Source organism: Haliotis rufescens, unplaced genomic scaffold, assembly GCF_023055435.1.
Source record: "Haliotis rufescens isolate VD_foot unplaced genomic scaffold, xgHalRufe1.0.p SCAF_18, whole genome shotgun sequence".
NCBI classification, from domain to species: domain Eukaryota; kingdom Metazoa; phylum Mollusca; class Gastropoda; order Lepetellida; family Haliotidae; genus Haliotis; species Haliotis rufescens.
In genome coordinates, this window is record NW_025963868.1 from 30,805,358 (window position 1) to 30,822,688 (window position 17,331).

Genomic DNA, 17,331 nt, shown 5'->3' on the forward strand with positions numbered 1-17,331 from the left:
TTGCTGGAATATTGCTAAAAGCGGCGTAAAATGAAACTCACTCACTCACTACATCTTTGTTGGTCAGTGTAAGGCAAAAGGGAAGCAGAGGGGATGAAGCGTGTCCTCATAACATCTAAGATATATATACCGACACAGTCACAGAGGTGTTATAATTCAATCGCTACTGTCTTCACGGCTGCTTGTGTTGTCATTGTTGTCACAGTGATGTTAGTCACCAGACTGGCTGTCATGTCAGGTTTCACCACATACGTTCAGGGTTAGAACTCAACTCAAAGCATTGTTAGTCCAGTGATGTTAGTCACCAGACTGGCTGTCAGGTTTCACCACATACGTTCAGGGTTAGAACTCAACTCAAAGCATTGTTAGTCCAGTAATGTTAGTTACCAGACTGGCTGTCAGGTTTCACTACATACCTTCAGGGTTAGAACTAAACTCAAAGCATTGTTAGTCCAGTGATGTTAGTCACCAGACTGGCTGTCAGGTTTCACCACATACGTTCAGGGTTAGAACTAAACTCAAAGCTTTGTTAGTCCAGTGATGTTAGTCACCAGACTGGCTGTCAGGTTTCACCACATACGTTCAGGGTTAGAACTAAACTCAAAGCTTTGTTAGTCCAGTGATGTTAGTCACCAGACTGGCTGTCAGGTTTCACCACATACGTTCAGGGTTAGAACTAAACTCAAAGCTTTGTTAGTCCAGTGATGTTAGTCACCAGACTGGCTGTCAGGTTTCACCACATACGTTCAGGGTTAGAACTAAACTCAAAGCTTTGTTAGTCCAGTGATGTTAGTCACCAGACTGGCTGTCAGGTTTCACCACATACGTTCAGGGTTAGAACTAAACTCAAAGCATTGTTAGTCCAGTGATGTTAGTCACCAGACTGGCTGTCAGGTTTCACCACATACGTTCAGGGTTAGAACTAAACTCAAAGCATTGTTAGTCCAGGTGAAGATGAAAAGCCCTTGTAATGTTGAAACAGGATATTTGGGAATTTGTATTAGCCCGTAGGAATTATAACCAGCACTGGGCTAGTGGGCTAGTGTTAACTTTTGATCGTGTAAATTGTAAATATGTACGAGAAAGTGAATGTTTGTGAGCTGCAAATGGACGGGGTCAGTGTTGTCACGGCTTGATGATGTTGTGCCACGGCTGTAGCAGGTGTGCTTCACCGCTACACTGGTCTCGGACATCTCCATCCACGCTCTTGGTAGGTGCGGAGGCGACATTGAGGCCCTGGCACCCTGACACTGGGCGAGGTCTTGGCAATAAATGCTGTCCTTTGTCTCAGATAGTGTTCACCCCTGAATAAACTGTTAGAGATGCACGATGTTATCGATATACCGGTATACCACGATGTGAAATACCAAATACGCACCACAATACGTTAGGAAAATACCGTATACTGTGTTTTTCTTTATCATGTATATCATCTTTGGGGAAGATTTTACACTAGTGACAAATCAAATGGAAATTAAGAAATTAGCAACTTTTTCCTGTGGCGAAAAAGTGAAATTATTTGTGACAGCTTCCTGTATCCACATAATACGAATTTGTCAAAAACATGCGGGGAAAGTGTTTTTTATTCAGGTTCATAACTAATTACAGATGAAAGAACATATGCAATATATTGTGGTACGTATTGCAATACAGGAAACATTATTGCAATAAATTGCAATACAAACTTAGGCCAATACCCTTCACTATAAACTGTATTACTCACGAATACAGGGTTAGAAACTAACAGTTTCAGTCCAAAAGTCCTTAAAATGATAACATATAGCAAAACCCCTCAAAATGGCAAATTTCTACTTGTCCTTATGATACCTTTACTATTGGGCAGTTTGGCAAGGACTACAGGACAAGTGCCAATTTCTAACGCTGGAATATTCAAAGATACAAATCTTGACCTTCATGTTTATGTCAATTTGTTCTTTCTATCTTATTTACATTGATAATTTCTCATTATTTCTACGACTGCTTAATTGTAAATATGTTGTTGACCGATACCAGGTGTGTTTATATATACTGCTCAAAAGAAGTTAAGGATGACCCGATTCTTTCATATTGGTAATGTTAATCTGTAATGGCATGAGAGATTAACTATTGTAATATGAAAGAATCAGGTGATCCTTAACTTCTTTTGAGTAGTATATAATACATTTATACATGCCTTTGCATAATAACTTTTAACTTTACATGTGCCTGATTTATTTCCACAGTAATATGTTGCTTATCAAATATGTTATTTTATGTATATAATGGACCCAATTTGATTGATCTCAATTTAATGCTGTGGCATTTAAAACATTGACTTTTAAGATCTATTGTAGATGAATTGTACTTGTTTGACCTGGGCTTACCATGAATTCATGGTGTTGATAATGTAATATACCGGGATCTTTCCTCAGTATCCAGTATGAATGAGATAATTTTTCTATAATTAATTTGACATAAATTTTTAATTTAATTTTTGTATTTTGATTAGTGAATCACTAATACTGTGACATTGATTTTTCTTGACTAGGCTGTGTTTGCGCCACACTCTCGCATGTTGCTGTATTTCATACAAACTGAAGAACATTATATTTCAGGACTCGGTAAGGCTTCTCGCTGTAGAAGCCTGCGTTAGCATTGCCTCGCTGTTGCCGCCTGACGACACTGAGCAGCTGGTCATGCCTACCCTCCGCCAGGCCGCTGAGGACAAGTCCTGGAGGGTCCGCTACATGGTGGCCGACAAGTTCACAGATGTAAGTCACTGTCTGGGAGTCACTGGGACAAGCAAGGCCTGTATGAGAGTACTTCAGTACTTCAGCTGACTCACGCTAATGGTGGTTATTGCCCTGAATATTCGTGTTGTCCGCTACATGGTGGCCGACAACATCACAGATGTAAGTCACTGCCTGGGAGTCACTGCCTGGGGGTCACTGCCTGCCTCTGGGTCACTGCCTCTGGGTCGCTGCCTGGGGGTCGCTGCCTGGCGGTCGCTGCCTGGGGGTCGCTGCCTGGGGGTCGCTGCCTGGGAGTCGCTGCCTGGGGGTCACTGCCTGCCTCTGGGTCACTGCCTCTGGGTCACTGCCTGGGGGTCGCTGCCTGGCGGTCACTGCCTGGGGGTCACTGCCTGGGGGTCAAGCAAGGCCTGTATGACTATGAGAGTACTTCAATACTTCAACTGACTGACACTAGTGGTGGTTATTTGCCCTGAATATTCATGTTGTAAAACAGACTCAAATTGGTTATTGATTGATAGTTTTCCCAATGGATGATGTATCTGGAGTGACGAAGTGCACGTTACCAGGCTTATTGCTTCATTAAGGAGTGGTGGGTAGCCTAGTGCTTAAAGCGTCATTCGCTCGTCTGCCTAAGGCTGGAGTTCCTATGTCCTGACAAGCTCCCCCACCACCACCCACAACTGACCAGTACCCCTGTGTTGGGGTCGGTAGCTCCCATGTCCTGACAAGTACACCCACCCTCAGCCCCTCCCACAACTGACCAGTACCCCTGTGTTGGTGTCGGGAGCGCCCATGTCGTGACAAATACACTCACCCTCAGCCCCTCCCACAACTGACCAGTACCCGTGTTGGTGTCGGGAGCGCCATGTCCTGACAAGTACACCCACCCTCAGCCCCTCCCACAACTGACCAGTACCCCTGTGTTGGTGTCGGGAGCGCCCATGTCGTGACAAATACACTCACCCTCAGCCCCTCCCACAACTGACCAGTACCCGTGTTGGTGTCGGGAGCGCCCATGTCGTGACAAATACACTCACCCCCCAGCCCCACCCACAACTGACCAGTACCCGTGTTGGCGCGCCCATGTCCTGACAAGTACACTCACCCCCAGCCCCACCCACAACCAACCAGTACCCCTGTGTGTTACAGCTCCAGAAGGCGGTGGGGCCTGAAATCACCAAGAACGATCTGGTGCCGGCCTTCCAGAGTCTGCTGAAGGACTGCGAGGCCGAGGTCCGGGCTGCGTCGGCTCACAAAGTCAAAGGTATGGCAAGGTTACACAGGGCCTTGGAAAAGGCCGGGAAATGATATGTTTCCAGTGATAAGGCCTTAAATACTAATTGCCTCGTTTAAACCTTAATTTGCCAGACACTGAGTATTTGGAGGCATGGATATAATAATTTGTCACGTCTACATATTTTGAGAACATTAAAATGTGTAGAAGACGTTTACTTTTTTTTAACTGTGAGTAACCATGACTTTTAGCAAGAGAATTGCCTCCCTTGACAAATTACAATATTGTGTGGTTTAACAAGCTAGGCTGCAGCAACCGCTACATCTACTCAAAAGACCTGCATAACAACGTCGGGCTTTCTCCCATATTGGCTGAAAATACTTTTCGTGGTTCACCAGGCTCATTCCCTGCCTTTCTTCATATTGTGACTGTTGTGTTTCAGATTTCTGCCAGAATCTGTCCCCGGACGTCCGTGAGACCACCATCATGACCAACATCCTTCCCTGCGTCAAGGACCTGGTGTCCGATGCCAACCAGCACGTAAAGTCTGCTCTGGCCTCTGTCATCATGGGTCTGTCCCCTATACTAGGCAAAGACAAGTAAGTCCTTACAGTATCCCAGCGTTAACTGCCTTGTGATTGTGTTTAAAATGTACAGACCGCCTCCGTGGCCTTGTGGTAGAGCGTCCATGAGAGTGGAAGGTCCGGGGTTCGATCCCCGGCCGGGTCATACCAAAAGACAGTACTTGTTGATACCCTGTCTGGCGCTCGGCATTAAGGGGCTAAAAACAAGGACTGGTCGGCTCGGAGTCAGTATACTGTGTCTGAGTGGGGTATTCATGTTAAACAGCGGCATGGTATCTCAGTGGGCTAGCACTATAAATCGGCATCAGTCCGGACTAGTACAAGCAGACACACACACACACACACACACATATACACGTGCATGCACGTCGCTATATAAGTGCAATAATCTTGGATGCGACGTTAAACCCCATTTCACCTCACCTTTAAAATTTACATATAGTTTTGTTGGAACATATTTGACCAATATTGCAATTATGCCCAACCTCTTAGCTTTATTTTTACAACATTGTGAAACAATTTCTGCCAATGCAATTAACTGAATGTCACTGACTCCTGGGATGGTGTTTTTGCTCGTTTGAACGACTTCAAGACCTTGAGATACACAATGTCCTATATTACATGCAAAATAGACCCGTGAAGATTCCGGGGTAGAATAGGTCTTCAGCAACCCATGCTTGCCGTAAAAGGCGACTAACGGGATCGGGTGGTCAAGTTCGCTGACTTGGTTGATGCATGTCATTGATCCCAATTGCGTGGATCGATGCTGATGATGTCAATCACTGGATTGTCTGGTCCAGACACGATTATTTACAGACCGCCGTCATATAGCTGTAATATTGCTGATTGCGGCGTTAAACAACCAACCAACCAACCAACCAACATGCAAAATAGCCTGTATGTCTGACCCTCCCCACTGTATTACTTTCCTGTATGTCTTACTCACCCGTATGTCCTACTCTCCCCTGTCTTACTCTCCTGTATGTCTTACTCTCCCCTTTGTCTTACTCTCCCGTATGTCTTCACCTCCCGTATGTCTTCCTCCCCCATATCTCCTACTCTCCCCTGTCTTACTCTCCTGTATGTCTTACTCTCCCCTATGTCTTCCTCCTCCATATGTCCTACTTTCCTGTAGGTCTTACTCCCCTATGTCTTACACTCCCCTATGTCTTACTCTCCCCTGGTGTTGCAGCACGATAGAGCACCTACTCCCTCTGTTCCTGTCCTGTCCTGACTTCCTCCCCTGTATGTCCTACTCGTATGTCCTACTCTCCCGTATGTCTTACTCTCCCCTGGTGTTGCAGCACGATAGAGCACCTACTCCCTCTGTTCCTGTCCTGTCCTGACTTCCTCCCCTGTATGTCCTACTCATATGTCCTACTCTCCCGTATGTCTTACTCTCCCCTGGTGTTGCAGCACGATAGAGCACCTGCTCCCTCTGTTCCTGTCCCAACTCAAGGATGAGTGCCCGGAGGTGAGACTCAACATCATCTCCAATCTGGACTGCGTCAACGAAGTGATCGGCATCCAACAGCTGTCCCAGTCGCTGCTGCCTGCCATCGTGGAGCTGGCAGAGGACACCAAGTGGCGAGTCCGCCTCGCCATCATCGAGTACATGCCCCTACTGGCTGGGCAGCTGGTGAGTGGCACATTTCTCACACTTGGGTGTAGCTTCTGGTTGACACAGGAGAGACAATGAACAGGAAGGACTGGTACGTCCAATATTAAATGAATCATGGGTATGCTGTGTGTCTTCTCAGTCTTTCAGTCCTTGCTGAATACAACACCCAGCCTTTTGGACAATCTGTCCCTGATTTCTGAACTGAGAGTCATGGCATGAAACTCTTAATGCATGTGGGGCGTCGGGTAGCCTAGTGGTTAAAGCGCTCGCTTGTCATGCCAAAGACCTGGATTCGATTCCCGACATGGGTACAATGTGTGAAGCCCATTTCTGGTGTCCCCTGCCGTGATATTGCTGGAATATTGCTTAAAGCGACCTCACTCGCTCGCTTGGATCGATGCTCATGATATCAATCACTGGATTGTCTGGTCCATACTTGGTTATTTACAGACCACTGTGATATTGCTGGAATATTGCTGAGTGCGGCGTTAAACATCAAACAAACATACAAACAATATGCGTGGAATAACGTTGCATTCAGACAACTCGGCACTTTGTGTCCAGTTATTTTACATTGCCCCCTGTGTAGATTGACCTACCTCGACGGTGAGGATCGCTGCTCACAATGTCAGAAACTGGATCGTCTGGTTCTGACTTATTTATTTAGAAGCCGTTATCATATGTTGCGGAATATTCCTGCGCATGGAATGCAACGAAAAAACAACCACCAAAAAATCAAGCATAACAGGGTATTTCTGATTCCAGGGTGTGGAGTTCTTCGAGGAGAAGCTCAATTCCTTGTGCATGACTTGGCTGGTGGACCATGGTAAGTTGTGGAACGGAAGGAAGTATTGATCACAAAAAAATATTTCATCACATGATCATGCAGGGTTCGATTTAAGGAACTTGATATATAGTCACGTTGAGACACCCAACGCTAACACCGTATTCGTGCGTGCGTGATTCCCGTGCCTTTCGAGTTGAGTTGATTGGTTCAACTGGGTCATATGGCCCTGTGACGCAGGGGTAGCATTATGCACTGAATGCACTGAATGTTCGTTCCACCCGTGACGAACAGGTCTGGTTGTTGATGAAATATAGTGATAGCTAAATAGACAGATTTTTTATTCATGCACCGATTGTCTTTAAATGTAATATCCAGTTATGTATGACTGTTTAATAATCTCATAACAACTTTGAGTGGAGTAGGTCCAATAGTTTTTCAGATATTGTAGTAAACGTCGGCACCTTAAATTACCTTCCAGACTTTAGCTTGTACCAGGTTCATGAAAACCAAGTTGCTACAAACAAAACCAGGTTGCCCTTGGTCCCATGAAACATAGTCCAGTGTGATGCAAGTTTCACTCAAGTTAATGATGCAGTGCTGTGAAACGCAATAGGAACGTGCACATACCGCATTCGACGTAATAAGCGCTCTCAAAATTAGAAATAGGGACTCTTATAAGAAAATGATTTTGGTGAGAAAATAAAAGTTGAAAGATCGTAAATTTTGTAGTTTATGCTGACAGCCTGAAGTGATACAAAAAGTATGTGCGTATCATACCTGACAGATGTATTTTCCAGAAATTAATTGCTCATAATTAAGGGGGCATTTAACACACGAGTGCGTATTATACACGAATAAATAAGTCTTGTGAACATTGATCCATCGGAAGGGGTGCTAACTGGGAGTGTTCACTAGCTAATATATTAGCAAACATCGCCGTGGGCGCTTATTAGAGCATGGTGCTTATTATGTCGAGTACGGTAATCTTGAAGAAGGTGTTGTAGGTGTCAGGTGTGGAGTCTTTGCATGCTACTCAATACTGTCTACGGGGGGGCACGGGTGGCCCAGTCGTCTAAGGCGCCGCGATTCGCTGCGCAGGGTTGCATCCCTTGGGCACGCCAGGAACCTATGATTGTGGGTTCGAATCCCGGTTCGCCCCGATTATGTTTCTAGGTTTGTCAGCACCATACCCGTGCTCGTTGGTTTCACGGAAGTGGTAAACGTCTGAGACCTGCATCACTTCGGGCTTTCCTCCCACATTAAGCTGACACGCTGCGATATAACTGGAATACTGTTAAAAGCGGCGTTAAACCCAACTCACTCACTCACTCACTCACTACTGTCTACAATTTATACTACTCAAAAGAAGTTTAGGATCACCCGATTCTTTCATATTGGTAAAGTTAACCTGTCATGGCATGAGAGATTAACTATTGTAATATGAAAGAATCAGGTGATCCTTAACTTCTTTTGAGTAGTATATTTGAAATATTAACTAGTGTTGGAATGATTTCCATTGATTGGACAACCCGTGACAATCCTAGAAACTGAACTGAATGCCTGTGCTAACGAGCTGCTCTCTGCCTCCTCCTCCTCCTCCAGTGTACGCAATCCGTGACGCAGCCACACAGAACCTGAAGAAGCTGGTGGAGAAGTTTGGAGTGGACTGGGCCCAGCAGACCGTCATCCCTAAAGTCCTCCAGATGGCCCGGGACCAGAACTACTTACACAGGATGACATGTCTGTTCTGCATTAACGTGAGTACCTCCCCTCCCAGACCGCCTCCGTGGTCTAGTGGTAGAGCGTCTGCATCGATAATTGCTCATAATTTCTGGATTAGATTATGACGCCATGTAGCTGGAATATTCCTGAGTGAAGGTCTAAAACTTCAGGCCATAATGCAGCATCCAGGAAAACCATTATTGTTGAAGCCGTTGTCTGAGGAACATTGTAATAAAGTACCGGTATCCTAGGTGACTGAGACCCGTGAAGATCCAGGGTAGAATAGGTCTTCAGCAACCCATGCTTGTCGTAAAAGGCGACTATGCTTGTCGTAAAAGGCGACTAGCGGGATAGGGTGGTCAGACTTGATGCATGTCATCGTATCCCAATTGCGTGGATCGATGCTCATGATGTCAATCACTGGATTGTCTGGTCTCGACTCGATTATATACAGACCGCCGTCATGTAGCTGGAATATTGCTGAGTGCGGCGTTAAACAACAAACCAATCAACTGAGGGACATTGTTATAAAGTACCAGTATCCTAGGTAACTGAATCCTGTGTGTTTGTTTCAGTTATTGTCGGAGGCGTGCGGGTCAGACCTCACTCTGAAGCTCATGCTGCCCACAGTCACTGGGATGGCAGGAGACCCAGTCGCTAACGTCCGATTCAACGTGGCCAAAACATTACAGAAATTAGGACCTCTATTTGACCAGTCGTAAGTTGTGAATGCTGCTTCTCGATGTAATGTGACAATATGGGCTGAATAACACCAAATACATAAAGTTACCAGGACATGAAACCATAGAAACAATTTTGCACTGCACATTCAGCTGACCTCATGATATAATTAATATGTTGTTCAACAGTGACTTGACTGCCTCCACGTTCTAGAGCGGAAGGTCCAGGGTTCGATCCCCGGCCGCACCATACCAAAAGACGTTAAAAGATGGTACTTGTTGTTACCTTCGGCATTAAGGGGCTAAAACAAGGACTGGTCGGCTCGGAGTCAGTATACTGTGTCTGAGTGGGGTATTCATGTTAAACTGCGTCACTGTATCTCAGTATGCTAGCACTATAAATCGGGATCAGTCCAGGATAGTACAAGCAGCCACACACATACGAGTCGCTATAAATGTGCAGTAATCTTGACCGCGACGATTTCACCTCACCTTGCCTCTCCTCATGTCAACAGTGACTTGTTGCCTGGCATTTATTGAACACTGATGTTTGTATTTGCAGGACGTGTCAACAACAGATCAAACCGTGTCTAGACAAACTGAAGACTGATTCGGATATAGATGTACAGTATTTTGCCCTGGAAGCTCTTGATGGTGAGTGGTGTCTATCAGTTCCCTCCCTGGTGGGGGGAGTCACATGCTGATTCGCGAGATACAGGTGGTTACAATGTATGACCTGACCGACCGTTTGTCACTGGTCCCTGACAGTGTTCTTCACTTTTTATGATGCATTTACACAACCCTTGCCGAAGGGGGTTTAAGTAGTGTAAAATTATTGTCCCCCTGAGAGGATATGTAAGACCACGTATTTCAAAGTATATTTATTTCAGATACGTTTTTAATCCCAGTATATATATGTTTCTTTTAAATTGTGGCTAAATTTGTCAATAATTGCCAACAGCTGAGGGGATGATGTAAATACAGCTGGGGTCCATGCAGGTAGCAAAAGTACTGTAAGTCCCCATGGACCCTAGCATGGTGATCTACCTTCAGATGCTGGTGATCTATAGCCCTTTTTTATATTGTACTGTTTCATGACTATTTAGTGATATCTCTTTTTATTGCTGTATGCTAGTTTTAAACATTAAGTCTGTGATATTCTAGTAATTTTACTGTCCATTGCTGACAGGTTCTTATTTGGTTTAAATATATGTATAAATACTGTATAACTTCTCGTCACGATATGGCTGAAATATTTCTGACGTAAAGCATAAACTCACTCACTCACACAACCTATGCTTGTCGTAGGGACTGAATGGATCGGTGGTCAAACTCGGTGGTCACCATTTCAGTGAGGCATTGTACCCAGCAGACGTTGATCATTCTATCAACCACTGGATTGTCTGGTCCAGACTATATACAGACCATATACAGACCATTGTCGTCATAGCTGGAGAATGCTGAGTGTGGCGTTGAACAACAAACAAACCCAACCAAAAACACACAATTACTCAAAAGGGGTGGTCAGGTAGCCTAGTCGTTAAAGCATTCGCTCGTCACGCAGAAGACCCGGGTTCGATTCCCGACATGGGTACAATGTGTGAAGCCCATTTCTGGTGTCCCCCCGCCGTGATATTGCTGGAATATTGCTAAAAGCGGCGTAAAACCATACTCACTCACTCACAATTACTCAAGGGGGGTGGGAATGTTTAACGCAAACTCCTCACAGCGATATCTCGTTCGCAGAGCTCTCTATACTGTTGCTGCCACCAGTCAAAGCTCCCCACTGTGATAGGTGGTTTCAACTGTGTTTGGAGTTGAATGCACAGCCGACTGACTGTTCTGTTTACAAACAAGTGATAACTACCATGATGCCGAATACTCTTACCCCTGCTAAATTATTTTTCGTAGTTTGTCAATTTTGAAAATCTGTTTCATTACAACTGTCATGTAATTGTAATAGAAAGAATATAAGCGAGAAGTTGGTTGATTTTCTGTTCGTCTGCAATCTCGAACCAATCCGATCAAACAAACAAGAAGGTAAATTCAATTTGGAAATATGGTCGGTAATAAACCTTCAAAATTCACTATGATTGCATTCCCAAAGAAAAACAAAATCAAAAACATATCTTCATTTGGGGTTAGAAGGCAAATTTCAAGATTCTTGTGATGGCTGCATCCACACTGGTAGCAGCGATTTTAGTGAGAGTGTAACGAATGTGTCCTGCGTTGTGAAGGCGCTTGAGTTTAATGGGATGAAGGGAGATAACTCTGTCTTTCTTGTTGCATGCTGCACGTGTTGCACCACTCATATCTCTAACAAACACTTGTCCGCCTGGAGAGCGGAAAGTCCGGGGTTCGATCCCCGGCCGCGTCATACCAAAAGACGTTAAAAGATGGTACTTGTTGTTACTCTGTCTGGCGCTCGGCATTAAGGGGCTAAAACAAGGACTGGTCGGCTCGGAGTCAGTATACTGTGTCTGAGTGGGGTATTCACGTCTGTCCTTTGTTGATTGTGCTGAAGCTTGGCGTGTTGTACATTTCAGACCCATGTATTAGGACAGCATTTTCTCTGTGAACCTTGGTGTAAGCTTGTCAAGTACCAGTTCGCTTCATCTTGTTTTGTTCTGATGTGTTAAGACTTTTTAAAAACATTTTCACCTTCTTTTTATTAACACTATTTGAAATCAGCCTTGTTTGTTTTGATCAGTTTTGTTTGTTAATAAGGTTTCTTCCTACAGTTTTTCTTTTGTCTTAATTCGGGGTAGAATAGGTCTTCAGCAACCCATGCTTGCCGTGAAAAGGCGACTGTGCTTGAAGTAAAACGCGACTGTGCTTGAAGTAAAAGGCGACTAACGTAATCGGGTGGTCAGGCTCACTGACTTGGTTGATGCATGTCATCGATCCAAATTACGTGGATCGATGCTCATGATATTAATCACTGGATTGTCTGCTCCTGCCTCGATTATTTACAGGCCACTGTCATATAGCGGGAATATTGTTGAGTGCAGTGTTAAACAACAAACCAACCAACCATTTTTTTGTCTTATCATAAAATCTAAAAGGAAATGTCTCTCTGAGCACACTTTCTAAGACAATGAATTTATTTCATTTGATGTTAATATTAATCCTAACTATACGAAACAATTTTTTATTCTTCATACCTATGATTGTGGGTTCGAATCCCGGTGGTAAACGTTTGAGACTTGGAGATATTTCGGGCTTTCCTCCCACATGAAGCTGACACGCTGTGATATAACTGGAATACTGTTAAAAAAAATGGTGTTATACCAAACTCACTCACTCATAATTCATCAAGTTTCAAAGGTATATACAGGGCGTTCGGGTAGCCTAGTGGTTAAAGCGTTCACTCGTCACGCCGAAGACCCAGGTTCGATTCCCGACATTGGTACAATGTGTGAAGCCCATTTCTGGTGTCCCCCGCCGTGATATTGCTGGAATATTGCTTAAAGTGGCGTAAAACCATTCTCACTCACTCACTGATTTGGTTGATGCATGTCATCGTATTCATTCATTCATTCATTCAAAATCTGTTCCCAGGTTTATTTTAAATTACCATTGGATTACTTACTGTCTTAAAATATTTTTCATCACAGTTCTTCTTTTACATTGAGTTCAGCAAGGGTGGAAACTGGAATTTTATAGTCAGTTAACTCTGTTGCCTCGGGAAGATGTCAGGATCCTGGACAGTTGTTTGTTACACTCCTTCTTTGTCTGGTATATTGTGACATCATTGACATATTCTAAACAGTGTGTGAGTGATTGGCTACTAACAACTTTTTCCATATTATCTAGGGCTGGGACGAGTCCAAATTTACAACCTGGGTACCCGACACCCTATTACCCGACCCTACCCGGGTACCCACTGCAGGTCTCAAGAGTTGGGATAGATACATGTATCAAACGATAAGATCATGCGCACACTGAAGTTGACCAAAGCTTTACCTTTACTCAAACATATACAAGTCAAACGGAATGTGTGCATCGTCAAAAAGAAATGCAAACATTAGCAACTTGTAGTGTAACAGTTTTTGTCATAAAACAATATCTCACATGACTAAGCATGTGTCCGCGGGTAGTCCTGTGGGTACCCGGGTCCTACTCAGGACCCCACCGACCCAAGTACCCGAGTTAACCGTCCCAGCCCTAATATTATCCATTGATTATTGGAGTGGTTTTCCTAATCATGCCAATGCTGGCTCCCATTGACCTGAAGGGCAAGGTCGATGAAGCTTACATGGGGTGATGTAGTTTTCACCGAGTTATCTGGTTCTGAATTCTTTTTGATTTTAGTTGCCAGTTTGAATTCTGAGTCCCATCTCCTCACTTTAGAGCCGACTAAATTGTGATTCAATCAGAGCTCCAGATAAGCTTTTGGTCGTGTTGGTATTTTACCCATGCATTTTAAAATCATTGGGTATCAGTAATTCTGGGTATTCAAATTTCTGTTACCCACTAGTTTTTACACATGTGGGTATTTAAGTTAAATATTTAAAAACACTATTCATCTAGTCCCTGCAAACTGGTGTCGTGTGGGTTCGAGAGCTTTATAGGACTCAAAAATACCACGATACTTCCACAAGAAAGTGTGATCGTCGTAACTGTCATCGTGGAGTTTGGCAAGGTTGAGGGAATGCCCGTTTATAATTTCAAAAAAAGTTGCTGATTTGCTAATCGAATACGCAGGGTTACTTCACAATATCTTGATGATACGCATAAGTTTTATTTTTGTAGCTTATCTGTAATATTCGTTGCGTATTTGATAAGCTTGGATTTTATTTTACTGCGTATTTCTGCATTTTTTATGTGTATTTTACGCAGATACGCAGCTTATCTGGAGCTCTGTTTGATTGTAGCAATGTGTGGACGAGCTGATTGTGTAAACCGTGACTTGTTACTGATTCTTGTCGGGTTCAGAGTTGATGACATACAAGTTGCTGAGATAGGAGCTGTAATATCACTGTGGTGGGTTACAATCAGTATTCATGGGTAAACATGCAGGATTGCTTGGTGTCCTGGAGGCTTCTTGATGTGGCTTTTATTCACATTGGTGTGGCATAATATCCAAGAGTGCCAAGATACCTGACTGTTTTTTTTATGTTTCAGCCCTGAAGCTGTCTGCATAAGCTACCCTAATTTGTGATGTGAGTATGTAATCTTCATTGTTGTCCTGGTAACGTGGAGTTAGTTGAGTGAACATTGAGACTGAAACATGTCTCTGGTAATCTTACAGCTGCGAGAGGGGCGGTCGGGTAGCCTGGTGGTTAAAGCGTTCGCTCGTCACGCAGAAGACCCGGGTTCGATTCCCGACATGGGTACAATGTGTGAAGCCCATTTCTGGTGTCCCCTGCCGTGATATTGCTGGAATATTGGCATAAAACCATACTCACTCCTGACTGGCTGCCATGATCAAACTGAAAAAATGCACCCTGAAGTGTGAAACAGCATTGCCTGACCGTCTCAGTGAGAGTTAGTCAAACAGGAACCGTTGTAAAGAAACTAGGTATGTTCAGCTGTAGGCGTACACAATATAACAGAGTTGCTTGTTTCTGCTTGCAGCTGTTGTGGCGAGGTTGCCGTGGCGACCGCTGTGATGATCAACAACGTCGTCACGATGGGGACCTCGGCCATCCCGGAGTAGCCCGGCCAGCAGCCGGGAGGAGACTGTAACTTGCTAATATTGTTCTAATTAAGTAGTGAGATGTACAGATGAATGGAACACACACACTCGTGCGTGCGCTGCTTCCCAAAGACTGGATTAACTACTGTGTTTTGTGTGACCAATGTACCCAGTGCGGGAAGGGGCTCAGCAATACGGAGCTCCACACGGCTCCGGGGCAAGATGAACAATTGTATAAAGACCTTCCCTGTATGATGATCAATTCTTGGACTTTTAAAAACAATTCTTCACTTGACAAACTTCCTCAGCCGTATTGGAAATCCTCAGTTTCTTATCAATTTATGTTGTTTATGAGTTGCTTGGAAATGAAATTTGTATTTTCCGTGCATGAGAAAATGAATTTGGATAACATCGTTTCTAATGGGGAACATGCAACCATGACTTTTGAATGCTTGGGAATACTTCCTTCTTTTTTTTTTATTGAAATGGGGAGATTATATACATTTGAAAATTTGAAAAAATGTGTTACAAAAATTTAAGAAATGCCTTCAATTCAAACAGAGATTAAATGTTCAATTCAAAAGCAATAAGACCAAAGTGTGAATTTTGGATCTATTCTCTTTTTATGTTTTGTCCCTTTGTACCTTTTTATTAGTTATTTATAAAAAATCAGTGTAGAAGATTGAAAAAATTCAAGAAATTCAACTTCATGTCCAAATTAACTTAACTAATGATGAATGAGTAAAACATGTAATCATAGCACCCTCTTGCACGGGAAGAGAAACAATATTTACAATATACATATTTGTTTGCGTTTAATGTAATTCACCAATTCGTACAGTAATTCGTACAAAGCGTTGGATATTCTCTGATACATATATTTCAACAAAATGTGAAACAACTGGCCCCTAAAATTGTCATTTTTATTCTTTGTTTCTTCACATTTTCTAATCAGTTTTTTGTAAACTGATAAGGATGTACTAATCAGCCTTGTGATGTTGTGTTTGTGTCCGTGATGGACGAGGAAGTCTGTCAGATCAAGGTCGTGTTGTTGGTAGCGAGGTGTTGTGGCGATTTAACTCTGCTTCTATACGTCTCTTCTCTCACGTCATCGTCACATAGCCCCGCTCCGCTCCACCGTGGCGTTGCCGCCGCCGCCACCGCCACATGTATTGTAATATCACCTGACTCATGTTATTATCAGCTCCCATGTTCCAGTGAACAGACAGATTGTAATAAAATGTTGAATGTCACACTTGGCTCTGTGCTTTATGGAAGTGGCTTGTTTGTTTGTTTGTTGTCAGCAATATTCCGGCTACCGGTATATGATGGCACTGTAAATAATCAAATCTGGACCAAACAATCCAGTAATTGATATCGGGGCGGTCGTGTAGCCTAGTGGTTAAAGCGTTCGCTCGTCACGCCGAAGACCCGGGTTCGATTCCCGACATGGGTACAATGTGTAAAGCCCATTTCTGGTGTCCCCCGCCGTGATATTGCTGGAATATTGCTAAAAGCGGCGTAAAACCATACTCAGTCAGTAATTGATATCATGAGCATCGATTCATGCAATTGGCCTAATATGACATGTGTCAGCCAAGTCAGCGAGCCGTTGGTTTACCAGTTCTCCTTCTAATTGTCCTAGGGGCCGTCGGGTAGCCTAGTGGTTAAAGCAATCGCTCGTCACGCCCAAGACCCGGGTTTGATTCCCGACATGGGTACAAATTGTGAAGCCCATTTCTGGTGTCCCCCGCCTTGATATTGCTGGAATGTTGCTAAAAGCGGCTTAAAACCATACTCACTCTAATTGTCCTCGCCCAAAGAGATGTGGAGAATCATGTAGCCAGCCAGTAGATCCCGCGATGTGAAAGCTCAAAAGGTGCAAGACATTATTTGCAAGGGCCATGTTCCAGTTGCTGAAGTTGTGAACACACTGTTCAAAGGACACGAAAGACATTCATATTCTTGATGTTGTAGCTACTCTGGTTGATGCAGTTGCTGTATTAGCTGCAGCATATTATGAACTTAGCATGCGGCGTCGGGATGCTATAAGACTTGACTTCAAGCTGGAGTGTAAGGCTTTGTGTGCTCACAATACACCATTGACTGATAATTTGGAGACAATGTAGCTGAACAGATTAAAGATTTGTCAGAGACAAACAACATGATGGGCAGGGTAAACCAGAGCAGCAATTGTGGCGCCTAATTACCGGTTCAGCCCCCTGAAGATGTAGGGAGGCAAGTTCAAACCCCGAGACCGTGGAGGTACGTTTTTGGCATCAACCAGCAGTCTCCTCGTCCGCTGTTTTACAACAATGCCAGGGGGCAGT

At 43.9% G+C, this 17,331-nt stretch overlaps 1 protein-coding gene across 6 annotated transcripts in view; it reads left to right on the forward strand.

Annotated features, from left to right (window-relative positions):
• LOC124115505 (serine/threonine-protein phosphatase 2A 65 kDa regulatory subunit A alpha isoform-like) overlaps nucleotides 1-16,254 on the forward strand; it is a 34,064-nt gene extending 17,810 nt beyond the window's left edge. For 2 of the 6 annotated variants that reach the window (XM_046476521.2, XM_048398599.1), the window contains 11 exons: nucleotides 2,580-2,750; nucleotides 3,882-3,996; nucleotides 4,409-4,565; nucleotides 5,967-6,189; nucleotides 6,937-6,997; nucleotides 8,561-8,715; nucleotides 9,256-9,398; nucleotides 9,923-10,014; nucleotides 11,907-11,946; nucleotides 14,488-14,525; nucleotides 14,941-16,254. In XM_046476521.2, the coding sequence (XP_046332477.1) occupies nucleotides 2,580-2,750; nucleotides 3,882-3,996; nucleotides 4,409-4,565; nucleotides 5,967-6,189; nucleotides 6,937-6,997; nucleotides 8,561-8,715; nucleotides 9,256-9,398; nucleotides 9,923-10,014; nucleotides 11,907-11,938 (1,149 nt within the window). In that variant the 3' untranslated portion in view covers nucleotides 11,939-11,946; nucleotides 14,488-14,525; nucleotides 14,941-16,254. Of the gene's footprint in view, nucleotides 1-2,579; nucleotides 2,751-3,881; nucleotides 3,997-4,408; nucleotides 4,566-5,742; nucleotides 5,912-5,966; nucleotides 6,190-6,936; nucleotides 6,998-8,560; nucleotides 8,716-9,255; nucleotides 9,399-9,922; nucleotides 10,015-11,906; nucleotides 11,947-14,487; nucleotides 14,526-14,940 lie in introns of those variants that run through there. The other 4 variants (XM_046476522.2, XM_046476520.2, XM_048398600.1 and 1 more) reach the window with 3 other exon arrangements.
• Nucleotides 16,255-17,331: the final 1,077 nt, after the last annotated feature.